Source organism: Sminthopsis crassicaudata, chromosome 1 (assembly GCF_048593235.1).
Source record: "Sminthopsis crassicaudata isolate SCR6 chromosome 1, ASM4859323v1, whole genome shotgun sequence".
NCBI classification, from domain to species: Eukaryota; Metazoa; Chordata; class Mammalia; order Dasyuromorphia; family Dasyuridae; genus Sminthopsis; species Sminthopsis crassicaudata.
Window position 1 is genome coordinate 438,784,590 of NC_133617.1, and position 25,034 is coordinate 438,809,623.

At 34.2% G+C, this 25,034-nt stretch overlaps 1 protein-coding gene across 1 annotated transcript in view; it reads left to right on the forward strand.

The window, feature by feature from the left end:
• The window catches only part of SVEP1 (sushi, von Willebrand factor type A, EGF and pentraxin domain containing 1), a 318,610-nt gene that overhangs the window by 143,015 nt on the left and 150,561 nt on the right, over window positions 1-25,034 (forward strand). The window contains 8 exon segments of the mRNA XM_074280632.1: window positions 2,531-2,689; window positions 3,579-3,758; window positions 7,106-7,285; window positions 13,760-13,957; window positions 17,372-17,490; window positions 18,838-18,967; window positions 22,245-22,352; window positions 24,074-24,205. Coding sequence (XP_074136733.1) covers window positions 2,531-2,689; window positions 3,579-3,758; window positions 7,106-7,285; window positions 13,760-13,957; window positions 17,372-17,490; window positions 18,838-18,967; window positions 22,245-22,352; window positions 24,074-24,205 — 1,206 coding nt within the window.

Genomic DNA, 25,034 nt, shown 5'->3' on the forward strand with positions numbered 1-25,034 from the left:
TGGGATATAGCTCCAATAGAGCTATAGATCAAAGGGCATGTACAATTTGATAGCCCTTTGGCCATAGTTCCAAATTGCTTTCCAGAATGGTTGAATCATTCCACAATTCTACCAACAATATATTAGTGTCCCAGTTTTCCCACAAGCCCTCCAGCATTTATCATTATTTTTTCCTGTCATTTTAGCCAGTCTGAGGGGTATGTAGTGGTACCTTAGAATTTCTTAATTTGTTTAATGGTAGAATTTTAACCAAGATTTTTTGGTTCCAGATATGTGCTATTAGAGCTTAAGAGAGAGAGTACCTAGATTTGGGAGGTATCTGATATATGTGATAATTAGGTCCATGAGAGTTGAAATCACTGAGTGATTGTAGGAGAGAATAGATGAACCAGAACTCAGTTTGGGGTAACACCCATGTTTCAGTTAAATGTATAATGGCAAGCAAAGGAGAATAAGAAGGATCAAGTAGACAAGTAGGAGGATAGTCAAGGGAACGCTGTGTCAAAGAGGAAAAAATATCTTAGAGGAGAAGATGATAATTATCAAATGATGCAGAGTTTGAAAAGGATAACAATGGAAAAAATGGTCATCATAATGATGGATAAAATTAGTAATTTTAGAAAGAGTGTTTCTGTTAATTAGAAAGCAGATTGGCAAAGATTGACAAATGAGGTGATAAAATGAAGCCAACAAAGGTGGAAAGCTTTTGTTCCCCCAAGAAATTTAGATATAAAAAAGGAGACAGACAGATGGATAGAAGGCGAGAGACAGAGACAGAAAGACAGAAACAGAGAGAGACAAAAGCACAGAGAGAAAGAGGCAGAAACAAACAGAGACAGATAGAGAGCCAGAGGAAAGATGGAGGAAGGAAAAAAAGAGAGACAGGGAGGGAGAGAGAAGGAAAGAAGAAGAGAAATCAGGAGAGAGAGAAAAAGGGAGAGAAATTTAATTTAGGTATCATTTCTATAAATCCTGGTGGGCAGTCTTTTTGTTTATTTTATTTTGGTTTGATTTGAGCATGAAGCCAATAGAAATTGAAGATTAGGGGTAGATGTGATGAAAATGGGGGAAATGTTCACGAAAAGGTTGGAGAAAATGAGATCAGTGAAGTGCACTTGATGAGAATAGTAAAAGTGGAGACAGAATTAATATGGTAATCAGGACACACACTCAGTCATTTTTTTTCTTTAGACTAAAACAGAATCCAAATTTCTTTAATATTTATGGAATCAGTTTTCACTTCTCTGATTACTTATTTCTCTACAATAGGCCCTCATTTGAAGAGTGGGACTGTTTTTTTGTTTGTTTGTTTGGTTTGGTTTGGTTTGGTTTGGTTTGGTTTTTTTGCATTACTTTACCACTACTGACTGACTTTCTCTGCATACTTAGGTGCATAGTAAGTGCTTAATAAATACTCTTATCGATTTATGTCTAACTACCTATCTTCATAATCAATCTGTAAATAATTCCAAACTTTATTTTACCAGAGTTTCTTAATTGGCATATCATTGCTCTGATGTCCTTAAAGCTGTACAGAATCCACAGTCCTCCTTGTTAACCTTAACTTATCCCAATACTACTTGAGGTTATTTGAGGTTACCTACAAATGATCTTGGGAGTACCAAAAACTATTTGTTGGTTTATATCCTTCTCTCTAGTGGCAACAAGATAGCCCTGTAAACTTGAAAAGCTTTTGTTTCTCCATTCTTTTTATTTGTGTATCTTTACTGAGACATTTTAGCAATGTCTTTTAAAATGTATCTCTCACCCATAGTCCTTCAGATCTGGGCAGAGTGTGTAGAGATTATCACTTTATTACTGGAAACTATGCTATTATCAGTGCAACCTAAGAACGCATTGTTTTGTTTTTGTTTTGTTTTTTAATTTTGTTTTTAATTCCAAATGGAAGATAATATTTATATCTAGTGTGCAGAACAGGTAGTAACACTGTAGAGAAAAAATTGGGCTTAGAATAAGGAAGATTCATTTTCATGGTGAATCAAATATGGTCCCAGACACTTAATAGCTGTTTGACCCTAAACAAGTCTGACCCTGTTTACCTCAGTTTCCTTCTCTAAATAATGAGTTGGAGAAGAAAAGGCAAAGTACTCTAGTATATTTGCCAAGAAAATCTCAAATGGAGTCATATGAAAACAATTGAACAAGAAAACTGTTATGTGGATAAAATGAAGTAATATATATATAAAGTGTTTTAATAAGCCTTAAGATGGTTTATGAATATGAGCTATAATTAGTTGTGTCCCAACATCTAACATTGCTACTAGTACATAGTAGGGCCCATAATAAATGTGCTTTAAAATCATTTACTTACTTAAATTGTTTATACATATATGTGTACATAGATACATCTGTAGATACACACACATATACATAGTTTTTATCATTTTTTTAAACTTCTATTTTATTATTTTTAGTTCAATTTGCTAAACTTTTTTCAAATTGCTGAATCATTCAGATGAAATATTAGACATCATTGTGAAAGACATGTTCCTTGCTTTTTCTCTCATAGCTTGCCCACCAGGGACATATAAACCTGAAGGTTCACCAGGAGGAATCAGCACTTGTGTCCCATGTCCTGATAAAAACCATACATCTCCACCTGGAAGTACTTCTCCAGAGGACTGTGTCTGCAAGGAAGGATACCAGGCAGTAGGCCACACATGTGAAGGTTAGTTCCCCACACTAAAATAAAAATATAAACAAAAATATGTACAAATTTTCTCTTTTTCAGGTGGGAACTTCCTTTTTTCTGTCTTTTGAATCATAATTCTTCTCTTTTACTTCTAGGTAGGGATTAATGGAGAGTAAAGAGATCTGGGAGTCTTTAGGGCTTTCTTCACCAAAGGCAGAAGTTTCAATGTAGTCTGGAACCAATATGAAATGATAACAAGGCTAAAAGGCCACAATGCCAATACCAGTATGATCTCACACTCTAATGTGTCACTATATGAGTGATATTCAAAGTTTGGTTCATTAATTCTGTCATCCTCTATATTAGAATTCAATTGAGGTTCAAATCATATTGTTGTTGTTTTTAAACTGACTTTGCTTACAGCAGTCTTGTGAGTTAGATAATTATGATTATTCTCATTTTTAAAAGGAGAAAATTGACAAATTTACAGGACTTTTCCAAAGCTACATCCAGAACAAGTGTCAGAGATATAACCTTCTATTTCCAAATCTAATGCCATATTGAACACTGGTGGGTAAGATATTACTGGATTTAGAATTAGAAGATTTGTCATCAAATCTTTTTTTCTGTCCCTTAACTGCTAAGTGACTGGAAACAGGCTACTTTGCTTAGTTTATTCCTTTGTAATATAGAAGAAAAAAAAAAACCTAGTATTTGTGTGAATTCCAATCAACAGACCAAATTCATTCTGTACTCAATATGGAATTTTGCTGTAGCAAATCACTAAGCTTTTTTTTTTTTAAATCTGTAAATAATTCCAAATTTTATTTTACCAGAGTTTCTTAATTGGCATATCATTGCTCTGATGTCCTTAAAGCTGTACGGAATTTTTTTAAAATTTGTTTTTGTTCAACTTAACTATTAGTGGTCCACTGTCCTGCCCTGACACCTCCTGAAAATGGATATTTTATTCAGAACATCTGCAACAACCATTTTAATGCAGCCTGTGGAATTCGATGTCATACTGGATTTGAATTAGTGGGGAGCAGCATTCGCCTCTGTCAGCCCAGTGGTTTATGGTCTGGTTCAGAAAGTTTCTGTCGAGGTATGAAAATCACCAAGTAAACTTGCTAATTAATGATTTTTCTATTGATTTAAATATGGCTAAACTTTAAAATACTATTCTATTGATTCTTGAATCATCTTGCTAGATGATTTTTTTTTTCAAACAAACTGCTCTTTAGCCACACCTCTCTATTTTACCATTAAGAAATTGTGTTTTCAATCCTAAGTGGAAAACTTAATATTTATCTTTAATATCTATTGTGACAACAATAGAAGGAGAAAAGGGTAGGAAGTTTTTAATTAGTACAAGGCACTGGCAGACTAAGTTAAATAGTCTCTCTTACATTCTTTCCAACAAGAGGACCTGCAGTTTCTTAGGCCACTTTTATAAGTCTAAGAAGGAAATATAATTCCCAACAAGGTTATGCTTTAGAAAATATAAGAAAAATATGTCAACAGGAATTTTTCTCTGCTACATCTGCATGATAAGATAGATACATTTGCATATAAGATGAATTGAAAGATATTCCAATGGGAAAAAAGGGGGGAAAAAAAACAAAGAATAATCCTAAGGATTATATATTAAGATCTCTGGGAATTACTAGAAAATACATAAAAGAAAAAGAAAATATAAATTTTAAGAGATTAAAATAGATTTAGAAATTATAGTAAGGCTAGATATTTAGATATATCAAAATTTATGGGTTATATGCAAACAATAGTTAAATATGCATCCCTGAACATTAATAAATAGAGATGTCATTCAGTCAAAAACATTTATTAAGAACCAGTATTATGTTAAGCACTAACACCTATAATGTTCTGACTAGTGTTCTGGAGGACCTTTGGACCAGCCAAGGCTGCTTGGTCTCAGCAGAATAATCACCACAAGAATAGTCCGGAATAAAGTCCAAAGTCTTTATTATTTCCTTCCGTCTGTCTCCTTTGCCTCCGGTCAGCTTAGCTTTCTAGAGGACCTTCAGAAGGCCGTTGGTCTTAGTGAAGAAATGAAGGAGACAGGATAGCCACCATGAGGGTCTTTGTCTTTGAATCTGAACTCCAACCTCTAGTCCTCTGTCTTTTCTATCTCCTAGTCTATCTTCCCTCCCAGATCTCTTAGCTCTTATATACTCTGTTATACATATATCATCATAGGTGTCAGTCTTGTAGAATAGGTGGCAGTTTGTAGAACTATACTAAATACATGTAAACTAGAGAATCATTATCTCAATTCCACTGAGTTAACACCTTGTTGTAAGATTACTTGTTTCAAATATACTTGGCCCTCTACCGATAATATATAAAGAAAGGCAAAAGAGTCCCTTCTCCCAAGGAATTCCAAGTTTAATGAAGGAGACAATGTACAAATAACTGTATAAACAAGTTATATTCAGGATAAATAGGAAATAATCAAAAGAAGGAAAACACCAGCATTAAAGGGAATCAGAAAATGATTCCTGTAGAAGGAAGAATTTTTGCTGGGATTTGAAGAAGTTCCTTGAGGACAAGATCACTTTGCTTCCTTTTTTGTCTTTGTATCTCCTGCATCTAGAACAGTGCCTGTTGGTATACTTGTAAAAAGTATTTTACTATAGCCTTGACAATAGTATAAGTCCCTAGATTCTTGTTCCTCATCACCTTATCTACATATGAGTACAGTTTTGGAAGGTTGATTAAATGTCCTTTTGTGTCTGATTTTGAGGAGTACATATTCTATATTTTTATTCAATTGTTAACATGTTGTCTCCTGCAGGTCAAATACCTGAGTTCAGGTACCGTCTCATATTCCCCAAAGCCTAACCCATTATACATGCTTAATAAATACATTTAATTTTTTTGGAGGGGGGAACCTTATATAATGCCTGGTACAATTTTTTTGCAAACAGTAGAAGCTTAATAATTACATTGATTTTAATGATGAATTTCCCCCTAAATTCAATGTGAAAGCTTAACTTATTGGATATCCTTGTTAAATGGGTCCACAAAACATGATCTAAGCCAAATGTATGCATGTAGGGGATGAGAGGTAAAGAGAAAATATTCATTTTATAGGAAATGAAATGAACTATTTAGCTGAAAACCTGAATAAGCAGAGCCACTTCCAAAGTTGGATTCTACAACATGATGAAACAGTAGTTGCTCCCTCCAGAGAATGACCAAGGCAGATAATGAAGTATAATGGTAGAAAGAATCCTGGAAGTCAGTGGTAAAATTGAGGTCTATTGGCTAGAAGATGGCTAATGTGGGCAAAGGATGAAAAAAATTTATCCCTAGATTATTCTGGGGCAGAAAGGGCAAGGCAAGGGAAAGGGAAATAGGAACACATCTCTACTGATATAAGGTAATTTAAGGGTCTCAGCATTATAAATCTAGAGCTCTGAGTTATGTACTTATTACAGGGTGTTATAATGGAAGCTGGTTGAGCCTGTATAATCTATACCTGGATAATTTTGACCCTTACAGATATTATTCACATAATTAAGACCTGAAGAATTTGACATTCTTTTTTGGAAAGAAACACAGTTTCCTTGTTTCACATTTCCCTTCATGTTACAGAATGTGCTTCTCAGTTATTTATGTAATAATTATTGGGAATAATACTGAACTATGCCAAATTTCCCATATTTTGACACTAGTAGAAAAGAGCTTGGTGGTTTGCCTCCCCCATTAGCACTGCCAGTCATTTAGTAAAATTAACTCACTTCAACCACTTTGGGCCCATTCAAGGGCCTACACTAAACAGATAGTAGATGTAAGACTCAATATCTCTTTTATTTTGCTCTATTCTACTTCAGCTGTAATATTATTTAATTTCTTATAAAATTCTAACTCACAAGATCCTAAAGCTGAATCCTAAGTTCTTCTAAATATGTCATAATAACAACCATTGAAATTATAGTGTGTTCAATGAATTTTTTAAAAAAAGGTGGGAAAGCACATATGGCTAAGTTTAATGTGAACCACCATCATTTATGTTTCAAAGTGGTGCCTTTGGAATAGTCTGAGAGATCATAGGGTTATTTTCAGAGTGTAGATTGTAAAGATTTCCATTGTCATGTATGGATGTCTGCACCCTAGATCAAAGGCTCAGTAGTATTCAAATTAGCTATAACCTTGCATGCACATTCATAGTATGAATTCAACAAAACAATCCAGAAAACTACTGAAACACTTGGGTGTCCTCGTTACTACATCAGTGACCTGTGTGAGTATATAAGTATAAAAGAAATCAAAGTTTGAAAAAAGCCTTTTATTTCCATCTTTTTCCAAAAGATTAGCAATACTACCATGTTTTCTCTTTAAGATGTATTATGGAAATTAATGAAATGATTGTCATTTTTGCAATTATTTAATTAAACTAAAGTCCATTTCTTTTTTGTTAACTAGTTCGAACTTGTCCTCAACTCCGCAAGCCTGATAATGGTGAAATTAGTTGTACATCAGGTGAAACATTATATAGGACAGTATGCTTGATAACCTGTAATGAGGGTTACAGACTAGAAGGAAATCCCAGACTCACTTGTCAAGGAAATTCCCAATGGGATGGGATAGAACCCCGATGTGTGGGTAAGTTTTCGATCAATAAATTGCTTTGTTTATATTTGTTATAATCCAATGTTTTCTTGTGATTACCTCACCCTCAAAAATGACTCACAACAAATGAGGTTTTGTTAAAATGTTGTAATCTCTAACTGCATGTGTGTATGTACTTATAAAATGTATTTAAAATATAAATTTTTAAATGTAATATAAAGTCTAATTTACATAGAATAACTGAAGAACAAGATGTTTGTTCTGAATAAGTGGATTTTCCAAGTGATAAGTTTTTCTTGTAAAGCACCAAAATTTTATTTCAACCTTTAGGATGAATGTCTTTCAAAAATATTTTCTGAACATAGCATTTCAAATATGGTCTTACTAAGGCAGAGTAGAACAGAAATGTTATTTCTCTTTTTCAGAATACTTTGCATTTATTGATTCTCTTTATATAGAATGTTAGAATTTTTCATTTTGATTGTCTTGCCCCATACAGAATTTGAAGAGCACTAAAACCTGCATAGAATGCCTGAGCATGGAGTCAGAAAAAAATTAATTCAAATCCAGCCTCAGATACTTAATTAGTTGTGTGACCCTGTCACTTAGCCCTGTTTGCTTCTGTTTCCTCATCTGTAAAATGAGCTAAAGAATAAAATGGTAAATTAGTCTAGTATCTTTGCCAAGAAAACCCCAAATGGAGGTTATCAAGAAGATTGAAAAAGACTGAACAACAATAACAAAAATCAAAAATTGATGATGGATGATGGATAAAATGCTGGATCTGGAATCAGGAAGGACCTGAGTTCAAATCCACATTCAAGTACTAACTAGCTGTGGGACACTTAACTTGTTAACAACAAAGATGGGAAAGGATAATACAAATGTCCTTCCCTCCCCCCCCCCCCAAGGCCGGGGTTAAGTGACTTGCCCAAGGTCACACAGCTAGGAAGTATTAAGTGTCTGAGACCAAATTTGAACTCAGGTCCTCCTTAATTTAAGGCTGGTGCTCTATCCACTGCGCCATCTAGCTGCCCTTACAAATGTTCTTTTATGTGAATATAATTAGTATATATTCTATTCTTTAAGATGTTTTTCCCACTTTGAATTGCTTCAGAGATGTCTTTCCATATTTCTTTTAGATGTCAATTTTAATTATATTATTAGTGCTCCTTTTGAACCTCAATTTTCTTGATTATTTTCCTAGTGTAAATAGCTTTCAGTTTGTTGGTTTGGCATTTTGTTTGTTTGTTTTTGTTTGCAATTTTCCTCTATTCTTTAAGTAGTGGAAGATCTATCTCATGTGTCAGTCTATTTTACTGGTTCCCTCAGTCCAGTGATTCATTCTCTATAGTTAAATTATAGCCCATATAGCAGACCCTAATCTCTATTCTCATTCATTCTATTCCTCCCCAATCACACTGTGATCCAATTCATGCTTCTTTTAGCCAATTCTACAATGCCCTTTGAAGCTCCTGTTCTATTTTAAACAAATTCTCCTATATCCTTGACCTTTTCAACTAACATTCCAGTTCCTTACTTGAAGAGAAATCTGATTTCCCTATAATTACTGTGTATCCATTGTAACTTCTACTATTATTCTTTATTCCTCTATCCTCCTTTCCCAATCCTGAGGAATTTTTATAATCTTTAATTCTCACTGCTACAACCACACTATTCCACTATGACTATACCATACTATCTTCCTTTGATCACAATCTATTTGTAGTATCCTTTTCCCAATTTTATTGTTATCCTTCACCAAACTTTTTATGCATTCTTCCAACTTTTTCATTGATATTGATATTTGATTCATGGTTTCCTCTATATTTTGTCCTCTGTCTTCTTGGTAATTTCAGTTTTATCATTTATTCTTCTAACAGCCTCACCATAAAATTCCTATACTCCTCATTTCCAACAACTTTCTTCATTCTACCACACTTCACACTTCAACTTGAAAAGTTTTGTTGCCTTCAAGATTTGTGTCTTAGGACTGCGAATTTTAAAATTCTGACCACAAACTATGAATACTTCTTTTTCACTAACACTAAACTTCTATTCTTTAACCTTATGATGATCTTTCTATCTCTACACCAATCCCTATATTCCCAACATATTTCATTACTTTTGCTTTACTCGTTTTCATATACTGCCTTGAACCTATGATCCCTCATGTTAGTATGGCGATATCACTAAGTGTCTTATACTGTGTTGTGGACTGATTACAGCAAGTTAGACCTTTTAATTCTTGAAAACAGTGATCTCTCCTTTTTTTTGAACTTTTTTTCACCCACCCACCCTCAGTTCTCAGTATTCTCTTCTTCAAACTTAAATACCATTAATCCTTTCAACTGATGTTTATCTGATATGGACTCAAGGCCCTTTGTCATCTTGTATGCTGTCTAACATAAATACCTTTCCTAAAGTATGGCACATAAAACTGAAAAAAAAAAAATACTCCAGATTGACAAAGACAGAGGAAAGTGGAAGTATCATCTGCTAGTTCCTGGAAGCTGTATTACCCTCATGTAGCCCAACAGAACCCAATTTCTGCTGATTGGGCATTCTCTCTCCTCCTTGCCAATGTTGCATTCTATTTAGTGTCTGAGGACAATTTGAACTCAGGTTCTCCTATCTTCAGGGCTGACACTCTATCCACTGTGTCATTCAGCTGCCCCTCAAAATATTTTTTAAAAATAGATTCACATAACCTAGGTGAGGAACCTCAGTTTTAGAGGAAAGATATATCTGAATCATCTATGAAGTCTACCCCTGACACTATCTGTGTGACCACAAGCAAAATCACTGAACTTCTATGAACTCCAAACTTATATATAAAATGAGTCTTGATGGCCTCTGAAGTTCCTTCTAGTCTTAGAATTATGAATCTACATTCCCTTTCTCCCCATTGGGAACATTACCTTCACTACAATTTCACCAGTTCTTCCATCTTTGTATCTCCAGTATCTTGTACAACATCTTGCACAAAATTGGTACTTGGCAAATATTTGTTGAATTCAGATCAATCTTTTCAGTTCTCACTTTGTCAGACCTTTCTTTTATACATATTAGCTATAATTTCATTTGTTGTTTGTGTGTGTGTGTGTGTGTGTGTGTGTTTGTGTCTGTGTGTGTGGTTCCTGTTTTTATTCTCTGACTTTATCTAGGTTCCAGCCCCTGTTTAAGTCATAATGGTTTACTATACTCTTTTAGGCTTAGACATGATAAATTGTAATGTCCAGACTAGCTTTCTGGGAGGTCCTCCAGATGGACCTTGGTCTTAGCAGGATAGTCACCACGAGGATGGTCAGGAATAGACTCTAAGGTCCTTATTATCTCCTTCATAGTCTGTCTCCTTCACAGTCTGCCTCCTTTAGTCTGTCTCCTTCACAGTCTGCTCCTTCACAGACTGTTCACTCTGACTGACTCCAGTTCTCTCAGCCCTTAAATACCCTATTTCAATTACATCATTATAGCATATTGAGTATGTGTGAACTAGAGAATCATTATATCACTATACTAAGTACTAAGTATATGTAAACTAGAGAACCATCATCTCATCAAACACACTGAGTTAATACCTTATAAGTATCCTTGTTTCAAGTATATTTCTCCAGAGTTCCAGCCTTATTCATGTCCACTTTCTTTTATTTTGGAACACAGGTGGTCACACCCTCCTTGACTTCTCATGGGAGGTATTGCACAAGCACATAGTATTATAACAGGCCAGTAGTGATGTAACAAACAATATGAATCAACATGAGGAATTATACATATCCATAAGTCCTAGAAAGAGGGTATAAAATAACAATCATATATACACCTCCTTCAGCAGCCAAAAGATAATCCAACACCAATCTATTGCCCATTACTTCAGGGAATCCAGTGATTTCTTCAGACTTTGAAGTCCTATAGTAGTCTCATCAACAATTTTTCATGATGTTCACTTTGAAAGTGTTTCCAGAACAGTACCCAGTTCCTATTCAAATTTACTCATTCTTTTCATCTTTCCAAATCAGCATTTTGTACTTGCTTCTTATGTATTTGATTCATCGTATACCTAACAGCAATACTGGTTCACAAGAATACTCTTCCTTTAATGTCTTCTAATTTTGGCATAATCAGTATACCATGATGTTTTTGCTGACTCTTACTCCTGGATATATTCTAAAAAATAAATAAATAAATAAGAATAATTTGCTCAACCATGTTACTTTGACTGAATGCTTTTGGTAGGAATGGACTTATCATTTGATTACATTTAGAATGAGTATTGTTAACTCAGTCTGTTAACAGTAGTGAGTCTCAATTATCTTTTTGCATTTATTGATAATAAATATATTATGTCTCCAGATTAAGGGCTCTAAGATTCCACAATCTTGACTGTAGTTGGAAGGAATCTATTAAACATTCAAAATTTTACAATTATTCAAATGACAGAGATAAGAAATGAACTTTTGTATTTGATTAATTGTTCTTCTAGTTCTAAAATTTCAGGCATCGCAAGGACAAAGCAAAAAAGAAAAATTTGTAGTATTGATTTTCTTCACTTCAAATGTAATATAATTTTACTGCCAATATTTCAATAACTTGAAAATGCAAGGAAGATGATCAATTTTGAATGGCAAAGAGTTTGGCATATTTCAATAATACAGTATCTAATTCAAAATTTTTTTCTCTTTTTTTCTTTTGTATTTGAATTTCGGAGTAAGGGTTATATCTTTCAGAATTTCAGTTAAAATGCCTCAGATGATGATAACATGACATCTAAGAAATATAATCTCTTGTTTTCAGAGCATTGACATGGTTAATTTCCCATAACAAAAGAGAAAATTAAATAGTTTTCCTATACTATTCTGTTCCTATTTCTCAATCCAGGGCAAATAATAATCCTATAGTACTACTACTAATAATAATAACATTTATAGAGTAAGGTATTCTATCTCATTTAGTCCTTGCAACAACTTTATAAAGAGGTATGATTATTTTTTCATTTTATTGATGAGAAAATTCATCAAAGACTTTAAAATGACTTTTCCATAATTGCATAGTAAGAGTCTGGGACAGAATTTGAACTCATGTCTTCTTTACTTTAAGTCCAAAAATCTCTTTGGCTACTCTAAATGCCTCTAAACTTGATCACTAAGGTTCCCTGACACTCTGAAATTTTGTGAGTCTGGTTTTATGTTATCTTTATGCCAAGGACAGTAATCTGTTTTTGTGTTTCACTGACAAAGAGAACAAAGAGAAATGGGTCCCACTAAAATCAGGACAGAATGAAAAAAGAGTTTACTCATAGGGTGATTATATTTTGGGGGAAAAGAAACACATGTAATTGATTCAAAATGTCCCTTTTACAAACTAACGATGGTAATTGTACCCTGATTTAGCAGTACATACTTATGAAATCAAATAGAGATATTCTGACCCTTTGGCTTGTACAAAGAGTTGTGTAAGAATACAGACACTCCAAAAAACAGGCTTAATAATAAGACTGTTTGGAGCAACCATTAGAAATTTATCCACTCTTTTGCATAGAGAAGATTGCATATCTAGCATCCCCACACAACACAATTATCTGTTCTTTTCCTGTCTTTCTAGTCTTCTCATATTTTATTCTTTTCTACTTACTCTAAAATCCAACTGTTTGTCTTTTTGCTGTTCCTCACAACTCCTTGCATTTGTACTGGCTGTTCACCGTGGCTGGAATATTTCCCTCTGTACCTTCAACAGTTCTAGCTTATTTCCCCACCCAGCATTGCACGAAGGAGGCATGAGATGAAAGAGTAAAGAGTTATGGAGTGGTAAAGGAGGGAGCTTCCCTCCTAGCTTCCATGGGGAGCTTCCCAACTTCCTTCAGTACTGGGCTAGATTTTCACCTTCAGCAAGAAATTTTTCCCAATACATTGTTCCCGACTCCCATTGATTTCTTCCCTCTGAAATTACCTTCCAATTATATTTTGCATTACTTATGTTATCTTTGCCATTAGAATGTGAGCTTCTTGAAGGCATGGACCACATTTTTGTTTTCTTTACTTCCCTAGTCCTGAGAACAATACCTGGTACATAATAAATAAATATATATATATAAATATATATATATATATATATTTTTTTTTTTTTTTTTCCCCTGAGACTGGGGTTAAATGACTTGCCCAGGGTCACACAGCTAGGAAGTGTTAAGTGTCTGAGAAGTTGGGTTCTCCTGAATTCAGGGCTAGTGCTCTATCCACTGCACTACCTAGCTGCCCCATAATAAATACTTAATAAATACTTGTTGATTGACTTTGTGTAATTACTGTAATTGTGTAAAATAATATACAATTTGGAACTGTGTTCACAAGATTTTTACATTTTTAACTTATGATAAAATCACATTTTTATCATGGGGGTTTAATCCATAAACTTTCTGAAAAATAATGATTTTTTTTATTTTTCAGAGAAAATAAAAAATAGATAATTTCAATAAAATACTTGTAAAAACCTTCTTGTGTTTATCTTCCTTAGAACGCCATTGCCCTGCTTTTCAGAAGCCAAAAGGTGTGACCATTCATCCATCAAGCTGTGGAAGAGGACTAGCTAAGATCGGTACTGTGTGTCAATTAAGTTGTCCTCCAGGATTCATCTTATCTGGAGCCAGGAGTGATGTGAGATGCACCAGTTCAGGGAGATGGAGTGGTAAAATTCAGACAGCTAATTGTAAAGGTATGCAGTCCATTTCTATAATTTAAAGGAAGAAATCCCTGACTAATGCCATGTTAGCACAAGAGGAACTATGCATGAAGTTCACGGTCCATTATTTGTACCATCATTATCATCATTCTGCATTGATGTAATACCCTTTGGGTATATGTGATCCTGGTACTCAAAGGTTTATGTGGTCATTTTATTGTGTTTTTCAAACTCACTAAGTTTATAATGCCACAGATAGTCTAACTTTTTGTAAATGTTTTTAAAAGTAGTTTGTGTTGTTCTCTTTTACTCTGGGAAAATTAAGTATTGTCCAATAAAATAAACTAGTATGTTTATGAAGCATGTTAAGCTTGTAGCAAGATACCCCAAATTCTAGGTACTTTTTGAGTTAAGATACTTTTCAAACCACAGATCATGAGACCTTACAGTTATGTTCATTTTTTATTAGTTAAGTTGAGAACACACTTCATTCAAAACCAAGATATTTGGGGCACTTAGATAGTGCAATGGATAAAGCACCAGCCCTGAAGTCAGGAGGACCTGAGTTCATATTTGACCCAGACACTTCCTAGCTCTGTGACCCTGGGCAAGTCACTTAACCCCAAGTGCCTCAGGGAAAAAACCACACACACATTTGATCTAATAGCCTAGTAATAAATTTAACAGTAGACTAGTACCTCTATAAACTTTGAGGTCACTTTCTAGAAAAAAAAATGCTACCTAGATAGGGTGTACATAGATAGAGCACATCAAGATCCCTAGATAGTGATAACAAATGGCACAATCACACATCAATAATCTGTCTCTTCCTCTGGTGTCAAACACAATGTCTTTCCCAGTCAGTTTCTAATCTTGCCTTTATATTTTCTAGCCAAACAAACAACTAGCTCTTTTTCTTCACCTTAGGGTGCTAGAAGAAGAAAGAGAGGGACTTAATTACCCACTCCATCTTTTTAACTGGTCACTCATCATTATAAAAATGTCCCACACCCATGATCCCTCACTTTTGTAAAGAAGGGAGGGAGATAATCTGCATTTATTATTAAAGAAACTCCTTCCCTCTTGAAATTTTATTATAGAATTGTAAAGTTTAAGGCTTTTGTGTTGTTGTTCTTAATTGAGTTCTGCAAAATTGTTTGGAAATTTTAACTTTAGCTACAATTCTGAAGGAGTAGGTCTTGATGTATTTTGCAATCCTAAAGCTGTTGTTTTGGCTGCCAGATTTATTTATTAGTGATGCAATAAAAGTATCAGAGGCAGTGGTTCCCTTAAGTCTCCTGAGCAAAAGGGAATGTGATGTTGATTCTCTTCTTCCTTACTTTGAGACCATTTATTTTCTAACATTGTAATTTAGATTAGTAATTGAATATAATTTATAAAGGATTTGGAAGAAGTGCTCTAATCCAGGGGAAAAAAATACAATTCTTTAAAATTACTATATGAGCTAAAGATTCGAATCCTCTTGGCTTCATTCAACATGGAGGATTGGCTGTCAAAGTGATAGGAAACTGCAGAGAGAGTTTGTCTCCACTACATGTGATAAAGAAATTATTTTTCTAATAGAACACATTGGTGTTGTAATTCTGAGTCTACACTGACACTTGTTCTCTGAGAGTTTTGCCTAACCTGAACTTCTTTCAAACCTTGGAAAATAATCAGAATGGAGCAGTAGAGTATAAAAGAAAGATTTGGATTCAGAGGGACCAGAGTTCAGATGCTTAACATTTGTGTGATTCTAAACTTCCTGGGCCTCCAATTCTTCATCTCAATTGATGGGGGTATATGAGATACCATGTAATATATACCACTGATGATGTCAGCTAATAGGTACTAGATAGAATACTAGATCTGGGGTCAGGAAGACCTGAATTCAGAGGTGACCTCTAACACATCCAAGCTATGTGATCCTTGAGCAAGTCACTTAACCTTACCTACCTAAATTTCCTCTTCTGTAAAATGAGCTGGAGATAAGAAAATGGCAAATCATTTTGATGAGAATTAGATAAGGAGTATCTAAATGAAATTAGGTTTAATTGAGGTCTAGTGGTAGGTTCAGGGTACAGGGAGTCAAATAGAGCTCCCCTGCAACCCCTTTGGATTCGGCACAAGGATACAGAGTTAAAAATTAGATCTAGTAGAGGCACAAGAGTCCTCTGTAATGGAATTTACAGACCCGAAATCCTAGATTGATAAGAGAGTTTTATTGTGGGGTTTGGAAGTAAGATTGAAAGGTAGAAAGACACCAGGGCCAGGGCTGGCATTGGTGGGCAGAAACCCCTGACATGGCCAGTGCAAGGATGTCATGTTTGGGACTTCTGCAGAGAGGACTCCAGTTTCCCCCTTTTAATCTGAAGGGGCTAGTGGGTAGAGTCCCAGGTTGGCCTCTGGCTTGGGGTTCATCCAGGGTTAGAATTTCAAAAGAATTCAGTGGGTTTTTAGGTAAGGAACTGTTTGTGCTAGGGGTGGGGTTAGGAAACCTGAGCAGATCAATAGAATGGAAGCTAGGACAGCCCAAGTTGGCTCAGATCCGATGCGGGCTGGGAGGGCCCAGATATCTCCCATTAGAATTTATGGGATTTGGAAATCAGAAAGGACTCTTAATCCACATCAATTTCAGTACTTTGCCAAGAAAACTCCAAATAGAGTCACAAAGAATTGGACACAAATGAAATGACTGACTAATAGCAGCATCAAGAGGTAACTTCCAGATATGATTTCACTGATACAGGAAATTTCATTGATGAAGATTCCTCTACCAAATGCAGATTAAAAACAACAACAACAACAAAAAAAAAACTATCCTCCTATTTATTGCCTTCAGAGAATTTCCTCAGGCTCTAAGAAGTTAAATGACTTTCAGGAACTCATTAATGCCTCTAGTAGAAAATACTCCTCCACTTGGAATTTAAGACCCTCTGCCATCTTAATTCAACTAACTTTCCAGCCGTATTTCCTTTTGTTCCTTCTTATACACTATGTTTTCACCAAATTTGATATTTTGTTCCCTGGTTTTATATATTCGTACAAGTCATCCTTCATATCTAGAATTCATCTCTTCATTTCTTCATTGAAGATCCCTGATTTTCCTTTATGGCTTAATTCAGGTACCAACTCCCCTTTGAACATTTCCTGTTGCCCTATCCTTAAGCATCTTCTCACTCTCTCCATCTTTTTGAATTACCTAGTATTGACTTCTCTTAGCACAAGATATATCCATCACCACTCCCTGCCCCAAGTAAAATGTGTACTCCTTTTGGGTAAGGATTATTCAAATTTTATCTTATCTGCATTGCCTAGCACAAGTTATACATAACAGGTACTTAACATTAATTTAATTTATTTTTGAATCAGATAAAATTTTCAATGAATGGATTATGTTATGAATCAATGTATTTATATTTTTTCTTCATATATTTTCTGAGTCAGATGTTGAGGTTCCTCAGATCACCTGTCCTAAAGACATTGAAGCCAAGACCCTAGAACAGCAAGACTCAGCTAATATTACTTGGGTTGTGCCAATAGCAAAAGATAACTCTGGTGAAGAGGTAAGATATGCATATAAATGGAGCCCTTTCTCATGTGATTTTAAATCATCCAAGTTCTTTTATTTATCTGGTATTTGCACAGCATGCTTGTATCAATTAAATTTTGGTACATACCCTGAAAGAAAAATAATCTTTTTGAGTTGAGATTACAAATTTAAAACTTATGTCTCTTAATGAATTTTCTGTCTCATCTACCTGAAAGAATTGTTCTGGGGGCAGCTTACTGGTGTAATGGATAGAGTACTGGTCCTGGAGTCAGGAGAACCTGAATTTAAATCCAGCCTCAGACACTTAACACTTCCTAGCTGTATAACCCTGGGCAGGTCACTTAACTCCAATTGCCTTGAAAACAAAACAAAACAAAATAAAATAATACAATTTAAACAAAGGATTGTTCTACCTTTCTGTAAGATTATTTAATAAGGGAAGTTTTGCCAAGGTTTAAAAGTCTAAAAAGAGACCTTAAAGAGACTATCTGATCAGAGGTTTGGATGATTTTAGAAATCCCCTCACTCAATCATTTGTAAAGAATGTATAACAAAAGTCATTTGACATAGCTTTCTGACATAAACACGGTATTTTACATGCAATTGTGTGAAATGATCTGTCAGATGTTAGTTAACAATTAATCCATGAATTTAAATATCAAAAGAACTGTCCCTTGAATATGTTCTGATAATACTCATATTTTAGAGGGTAAAAGTCACATAGCATTCATGTACAATTAAGTACATTTTCATTGTAAGTCAGTCTACTTTTCAGGGAAGTGTTGGGGACTATACCAAATACTCTGCTTTGAAATATGAATTGTGTGCATTCATCAATGGGTGTTCTATTTTGTTTTGTTTAAATCAAATAAGAATTCAAATATGAAAGTAAGTTGTAATAAGAAATATAGTCAGATGGGATATGGTTTGGAAAGCCAATTTTGTTCTTATTTTCTGTATGATTTTTGAGATTATATATGTGTAAATATGCATATATAATATGTGTATATAAATGCATACACATATGAATATGTATATATCTTTAAAACCTAATTCCTCATTTATAAAACAAACATGATAAAACTTAATAATTACTTGGAATAACAAGGATTAACCATAGATATCATCAGCTCTTAGTGAAAATATACCATATAAGTTCAAAATGGAATTATTTCTCAAAATGGATGTTCTGACAAAATTTTAACAAGAATGTTTAAACAGTATTCATTCTTTTCATGCTTCAAGTTTAAATGGAAAATAATAAATTTAAAGTGTGTTGAAACATATCTTTAAAGAATTCATTATATTATAAATGTTGAATTTAAATATGAAGGAAAAAAACCTTACTTATTCCCAAAAGGTATCGATTCACGTTACTCCAGCTTTTACACCACCTTACCTCTTTCCAATTGGAGAGGTTGCTATCACATATACAGCAGTTGACCAGTCCAGAAACCAGGCCCGTTGTACATTCAATGTCAAGGTTATTGGTAAGTCCTCTTCAGAAATATTTGGAAGAAATTCTAAAAACAACCTAGAACCTTTTTTTCATTTTTCTCTTTACCTTGTACAATAAATCCAAACTTTCCTGAAAATGAGATAAGCCACAGCATTCATTTATATCACAAGATGATGAAAATGTTTACTATTGCTCTTTGCTAGGTTGTCAAATATTATATGGCTATGTTTTAAGAAATGAAAATTTTTTATTTGAAGATTAAAAAAATATTCCTTGCTATAAAATAATAAGATTAAGATAGAAATGGACAGCTTTTGCTATCAATAGATAAAGCATAGGACAGCGGATAGTTAGAGTAAGGATGCTAGTTGTGTGGCTTGGAAGAAGTCTTTTAAACTTTTCAATTATCCAGGCAAGTTATAAAAAAAAGTTGATGATTTGCTTCAGAAGAGTGAATTCCCTTATGACAAATCTTCTATTTCCTACTAATTAATTCAATACTCTGCCCTCACCACAACTTACACAAATAAAAAACCTGAAAAATTTTGTGAGCAATTTGTTCTTTATTATTTTATTATTCCAAGATTAGTTCTAGAATTTACATTTTTATTTAGGGCATGGAAAATATCTTGGCTTTGATTCATTTAAAAACAATCCATTGAAATTAGCTCAGAAATACAATTCTACCAAATACCTGCCAAAGTTCTCATGTTTTCCATATGGAAAGAAAAAATGCTCCATAGTCATCAACCTGGAATGTGGATGAGTTTGCCTATATTTGAATGCATAGCTGGACACTGGCCCTCTTTAAGATGTAGAAACCTGTATAGATACAGATAGTACAATATCTGCACTAGTACAGATATTGCAATTGAAAGGACCTTGTAAAATAAAGTAGTCAGTTAAACTAGTGTTTCTGCTGACCTTAACCCTTGTTTGACTTGATTATGTGGTGGTGCCAATTAGATAAAGGGGATCTAGTACCTTGAATTGGAATTTCACTTTTGAAATGTTAAACCAAAATGATGTTGTTGGTTCAGGGGGATTTTTGAACAGGGGGAAGAAAAAGATATTTTTCATGGATTTTTTTAAATGACACATTAAGTAGGCTTTCTATAGAAGTATTAAAAGAAAACATAAACAAATAACACACAAGATGAAAAGACCTAGAGGTGTCATGGTTGTGATGGTGTGTCAATAGAGAAATAGCCATGCTTAGTAGACCTTGGATCCATCATAATCTCAGAATATCAGCGTTGAAGTATTTCTGATAATCAATTGATCTTACTGTTTTCATGTGCCCCTGACTCATACTTGTCTAATAAGTTTTAGAGACTTAGGGAACTTTGGAAACAGAAATCAGCGGAAAGGGAACATAACTAAGATACTAGGAAAGTAGAAAAGATCAGTTTCGTTCATTTTGCGATTGACTTAACTTGTTATTCATTAAATGTTTTTATTTTGTTAATAGCTGAAATAGCAACCACTGGGAGGAAGTGAAGTCATTATAAACATGCATGGGGTAACAAAGTTTAATTACATATTTATAAGGCCCAACTAATAATGTGTTTTTTTTTTAATTACTATTTGCTCTTTGGTGAAGTTAAATGAACTGAACTCTGATGTAAAAATTGTCAGTTATAAAGGTAAGGGATAAATGAAGAGCACTGGCCTTAGATAAGAGGGCCTGACTTTAGATCCTAGCTCTGACATCCACTACCTGTGTGTCCTCAGGCATGTGACTGGAACTCTCTCTCTAACTTTCTCTTTTCTCATCCAGAAAGTAGGGATGATTGGAGCAGTTGATCTCTAATATCATGTCTAATCTTTGAGTCTGGGATCTTAAACTGCTGAGAAACAACATAAAGAAAAATTTCATGTGAAGATATACAAAAAGTAAAATGGAGCCCAGAGAAGTAGCAGCATCACTCTTTCTAAGCACAACTGTATGCCTGTTTACCATTTATGTTATAGAAAGGATTCTTGTTCAGAGATTAGTAGATTTTGCAAGCTCTTTCAATTGCCTGTGCTTCTGTGACTCTGGGTACTGATCTAAACTGTCGAAGATGGAGGGAGAACTATCAGACCAGAAGGAGACTGATAATAGGTAGCACTAAAAATTTATAAGCTGCTTCAGAATTACTGCATTCCTATCCCCCTACAACCTATGCCAAACAACTGATGAATCAGAGGAACTGTCAGTGTATAATTCATCCCATCTGTAGAGAGTTTATGCCAAAAATTCCCATAATCCTGTAAAGAAAATGAAATATGGACCTTCCTCTCACACCCCCAATTTTTTCTCTTCACAAAAATTGTTAATCTAATTATATCTTTATCTGCACAAAAGAATAAAGGACCACAAGATATATTTTAGGAAGCCATAAATTAGCCTGAGCAACTTGTATGTCATGGGTTTGATAGTCTAGAACTCTAGCAATTTGTGTGAAACAAAACACTGCCTTTTGAATCAAAATACCTGAGTTTAAATCTTTCCTCTATCCATGAGACATTTGGGCAAGTGTATTATCATTTCTAGGCCTTAATTTCCTCATCCCTAAAATATGAAGTTGGCCTGTTAGCTTCATTTAGTTCTAACTCTGAGACCATGGTCCTCGCATCCCTTGATAATATGAACGTATGTCAGTATTTGAATAGTTATTTAGCTATTACAAAATATGAGGGGCACAGAAGTGGTCTAGTAGATAAAACACTGATCCTGGAATTAAATGAACCTAAATTCAAATCCAGCCCCAAACACTTACTAGTTGTGTGACTCTGGGCAAGTCCCCTCACCCCAATTGTCTCCATATTCATGTGCGAGCACGCACGCATGCTTGCGCGCACACACACACACACACACACACACACTATAGGGGGAAGCCTTATGTTACCTATCTCATAGAGTTGGTATAAAGAAAACTCTTTGTAAATTTTAAAGCTCTATGTAAATACAATTTTGTTATTAATAGTGTTATCCTTATGTACAATGAATACTGCTATACCTATCCAATTACTTTTGTTGGGTGACTTATATTTCCACCATCAAAACAGGCTGCACTGCTAGTACCTATAGGTGGTCTTTCTTCCAGCAGATACAATATGCCCATCATGTGGCTAAAATACCTACCACTACATACAAAGAGAAAAATAGAATCCACTGTGTGCATGATGCTATAGAGATTCTATGTATGGGGCATGTGCAAGCTTCCATTCTTTCTTATGGCTATTCCACTCCCTGTTTAGTTCAGAGCCTGTGGATAGCCCATTCAGTATTTAGTTTCTCTCTATGCTTTCATGTTCTTTAGATGTAGAACCGCCTGTCATTGATAGGTGCCGATCCCCACCTCCAATCCAAGGCCCCCAGAAAGAGTATGCGGCAACCTGGGATGAGCCTCAGTTCTCAGACAACTCAGGTAAGGGAACCATCATCTGGCTTATAATTACAATACAGTATTATTTGTCTTAGCATTAAAAACAAAAGTAGGAAATGGAAAGTAAATGGCAATTGTTAGAGTAAAAAACAACATCCCCCCTAAAAAAAGGGAAAACACTTTAATGTAGAGACACCATAAAAACATCATTAGTCTTAGAAGTCGGTGGACTAGGATTGTTGACCCAGACTTTTCAGAGATTTGCAATGTCATTTTTTGTTAATTTGCTTTGCATGCCTGGACCTGATTATTTTTCCTTAAATTTACATCTATATTTAACTTATATATGTGTGTATGTATTTTTATATACTATATATAATGTATATGTATATATAAATGATTTCTAACATCTCCTTCCAATTCTGTAATTTTTGTAATGACAACATTTTTCCTAGGTAATATAGTATGAATACCTGCCTGTAGCTAATGATCAGTGGAGAGATAATAAATAATTATTAAGTACCAACCATTTGCCAGGTAGTATTGGGAATACAGAGACAAAAATGAACTAAAAAATGGAAAAAAGAAGATTACTCTCAATCAGGAGAAATATGTGAATAGCTAATCTAAAAGTCACTGTTGGCTCTCAAGGTTAAGGGAAATTCCCCAGAAGTAGTAGAAAAGCTGAGAGTTTCTATGTACCAATAAACATTGTTTATATCCTGGTATAGATGTAACATAGACTCCATCCTTTGACAGGGAGTCCACATGCACTTAGGGGTATTAGAAAAAAATCTTGTAGAAGATATCTGAAATGAGTCATGAAGAAAACTAGATGTCCAGAAACAGAGGTAAAGAAGGGGTGTATTCCAGGTATATGGTAGGTATAAGAGGCTAGAAAGAAGCAGTCTAAAGATGTCATCAGAAAGTTGTTTGATTATGAAAAAAGATGAGGGCTAGTCATGTAGCTTGAAGAAAAGATAACCAAGACGGACAAAACATGTAGCCCCCAGCAATATTTTAGCATCAAGAGACTTAAAAAAAAAAAAAAAAAAGGCTTCTAGCACCTTGGAAAGATCTCTTGTGAACAATTTAAGGAAGTACCTAGATGCAGATTACAGTAGATGAATAGACATATTGTTGGATTGTTGGAATAGACAGAATGTTGGATTATATAATGGAACACGGGAGAGGGTAAAAATATAAATGAGATTATAGATTTATTGACATAGTAAACTTGAAATTTCAAATCCTGCCTTACAGTTACTAATTATGTGACCCTGGACAATTCATTAAACTCTCTTAAACTCAATTCCTTATCTGTATAATGACAGGGTTAGACTAAATGATTTCTCAAGTCCTTTACAACATGAAATCTTGGAATTTCTGATCATTGATAATATTGTCCAAACTAATTTCTAGAAATTAGTATATGATTGGGTAAATTATTAAATATTTGAGAAAACATATATTCCTTAAAGACAATGGTTAGACAATAGGCTTGTAATTTTCTATAAAAACTAAAATGCCTAATATAGTGTGTATGTGCTAACCTTTACTTAACACATATTCAATGGAAAGAACAAGGAAGCAAAGAACATAACATAATAATAAAATGAATAAATATCCATTGTTTTAATGCTATACATCACACTCAAGTTATCATTAGGTCCTAAGCCCAATAAGAAAATAGAGAGAGACATAGCTGATTCATGGCTAGTAAATCTTAAAGTTTCCTACTCTTTCATCTTCATTGTTTCTAGGAACTTTACTTAGCATCACTAGAAGTCATTCCCCAGGAGATCTCTTTCCCCAAGGAAGGACCACAGTACGATATACAGCTACTGATCCATCTGGCAACAACAAGACATGTGAGATTTACATTGTCATCAAAGGTATGTATGTTTCTTAGAATTATGACCTGGTCCTCCAAGGTATCAAACCAACAAAAATTTATTCAACATCTACTATTTGAGCAGATATTCTAATTATTCTTAGATTATCTCTTAGAAATCTATTTTAAGTCAGTTTTTTATATTGAAATATTTCATATTTTCTTCTATTTTTTTCATTCTTTTGACTTTGTTTTACTGTTTCTTGATATCTTCTAGACCCATTAATTTACTTATCCAATTCTAATTTTTAAGAAACTAGTTTATTCTTCTTTTGCAATTTGGACAATTCTGGTTTTTAAGGAGTTTTTTTCTTCAGTTTTTTAGGTACCTCTTTTCTCAAGCTGTCTCTTTTCATAATTTTATTGCATTGCTCTCGTTTCTGCCCATTTTTCTCTACTATCGTTATTTTTATTTTTAAATTTATTTTTTCCTATTAAAAAAAAATCTGTCACTTTTCTAGGAATCCTTGTGAGACATGTATCTAATTTGCATTTTTCCTTGAGACTTTCCTATATCTGTTTTCAATTTGTTGTCTTCATCTAGGTTTGTGTCTTGATCTTTCCTGTCAACATAGTAGCTTTTTATGCTCAGGTTCTTTTTGTTGTTGTTTGTTCATCTTCTTGACTCTGAACTATAATTTATCATTGGTCTTTGCTCACTTCTGGGTGAGGGAGGAAAACACAAAGACAGAAAAAGAGACAGGGAAAAGGTCTAAGCTTCAGGCTTTTTTTTTCTTTTTGTTTTACTGCTGTTTTCATAATTTGTTCTAGGGGTTCTATAAGTTTTTAGTGTTTCTAAGGTGGTGTTATCCTGGAAAGAAATATCATCA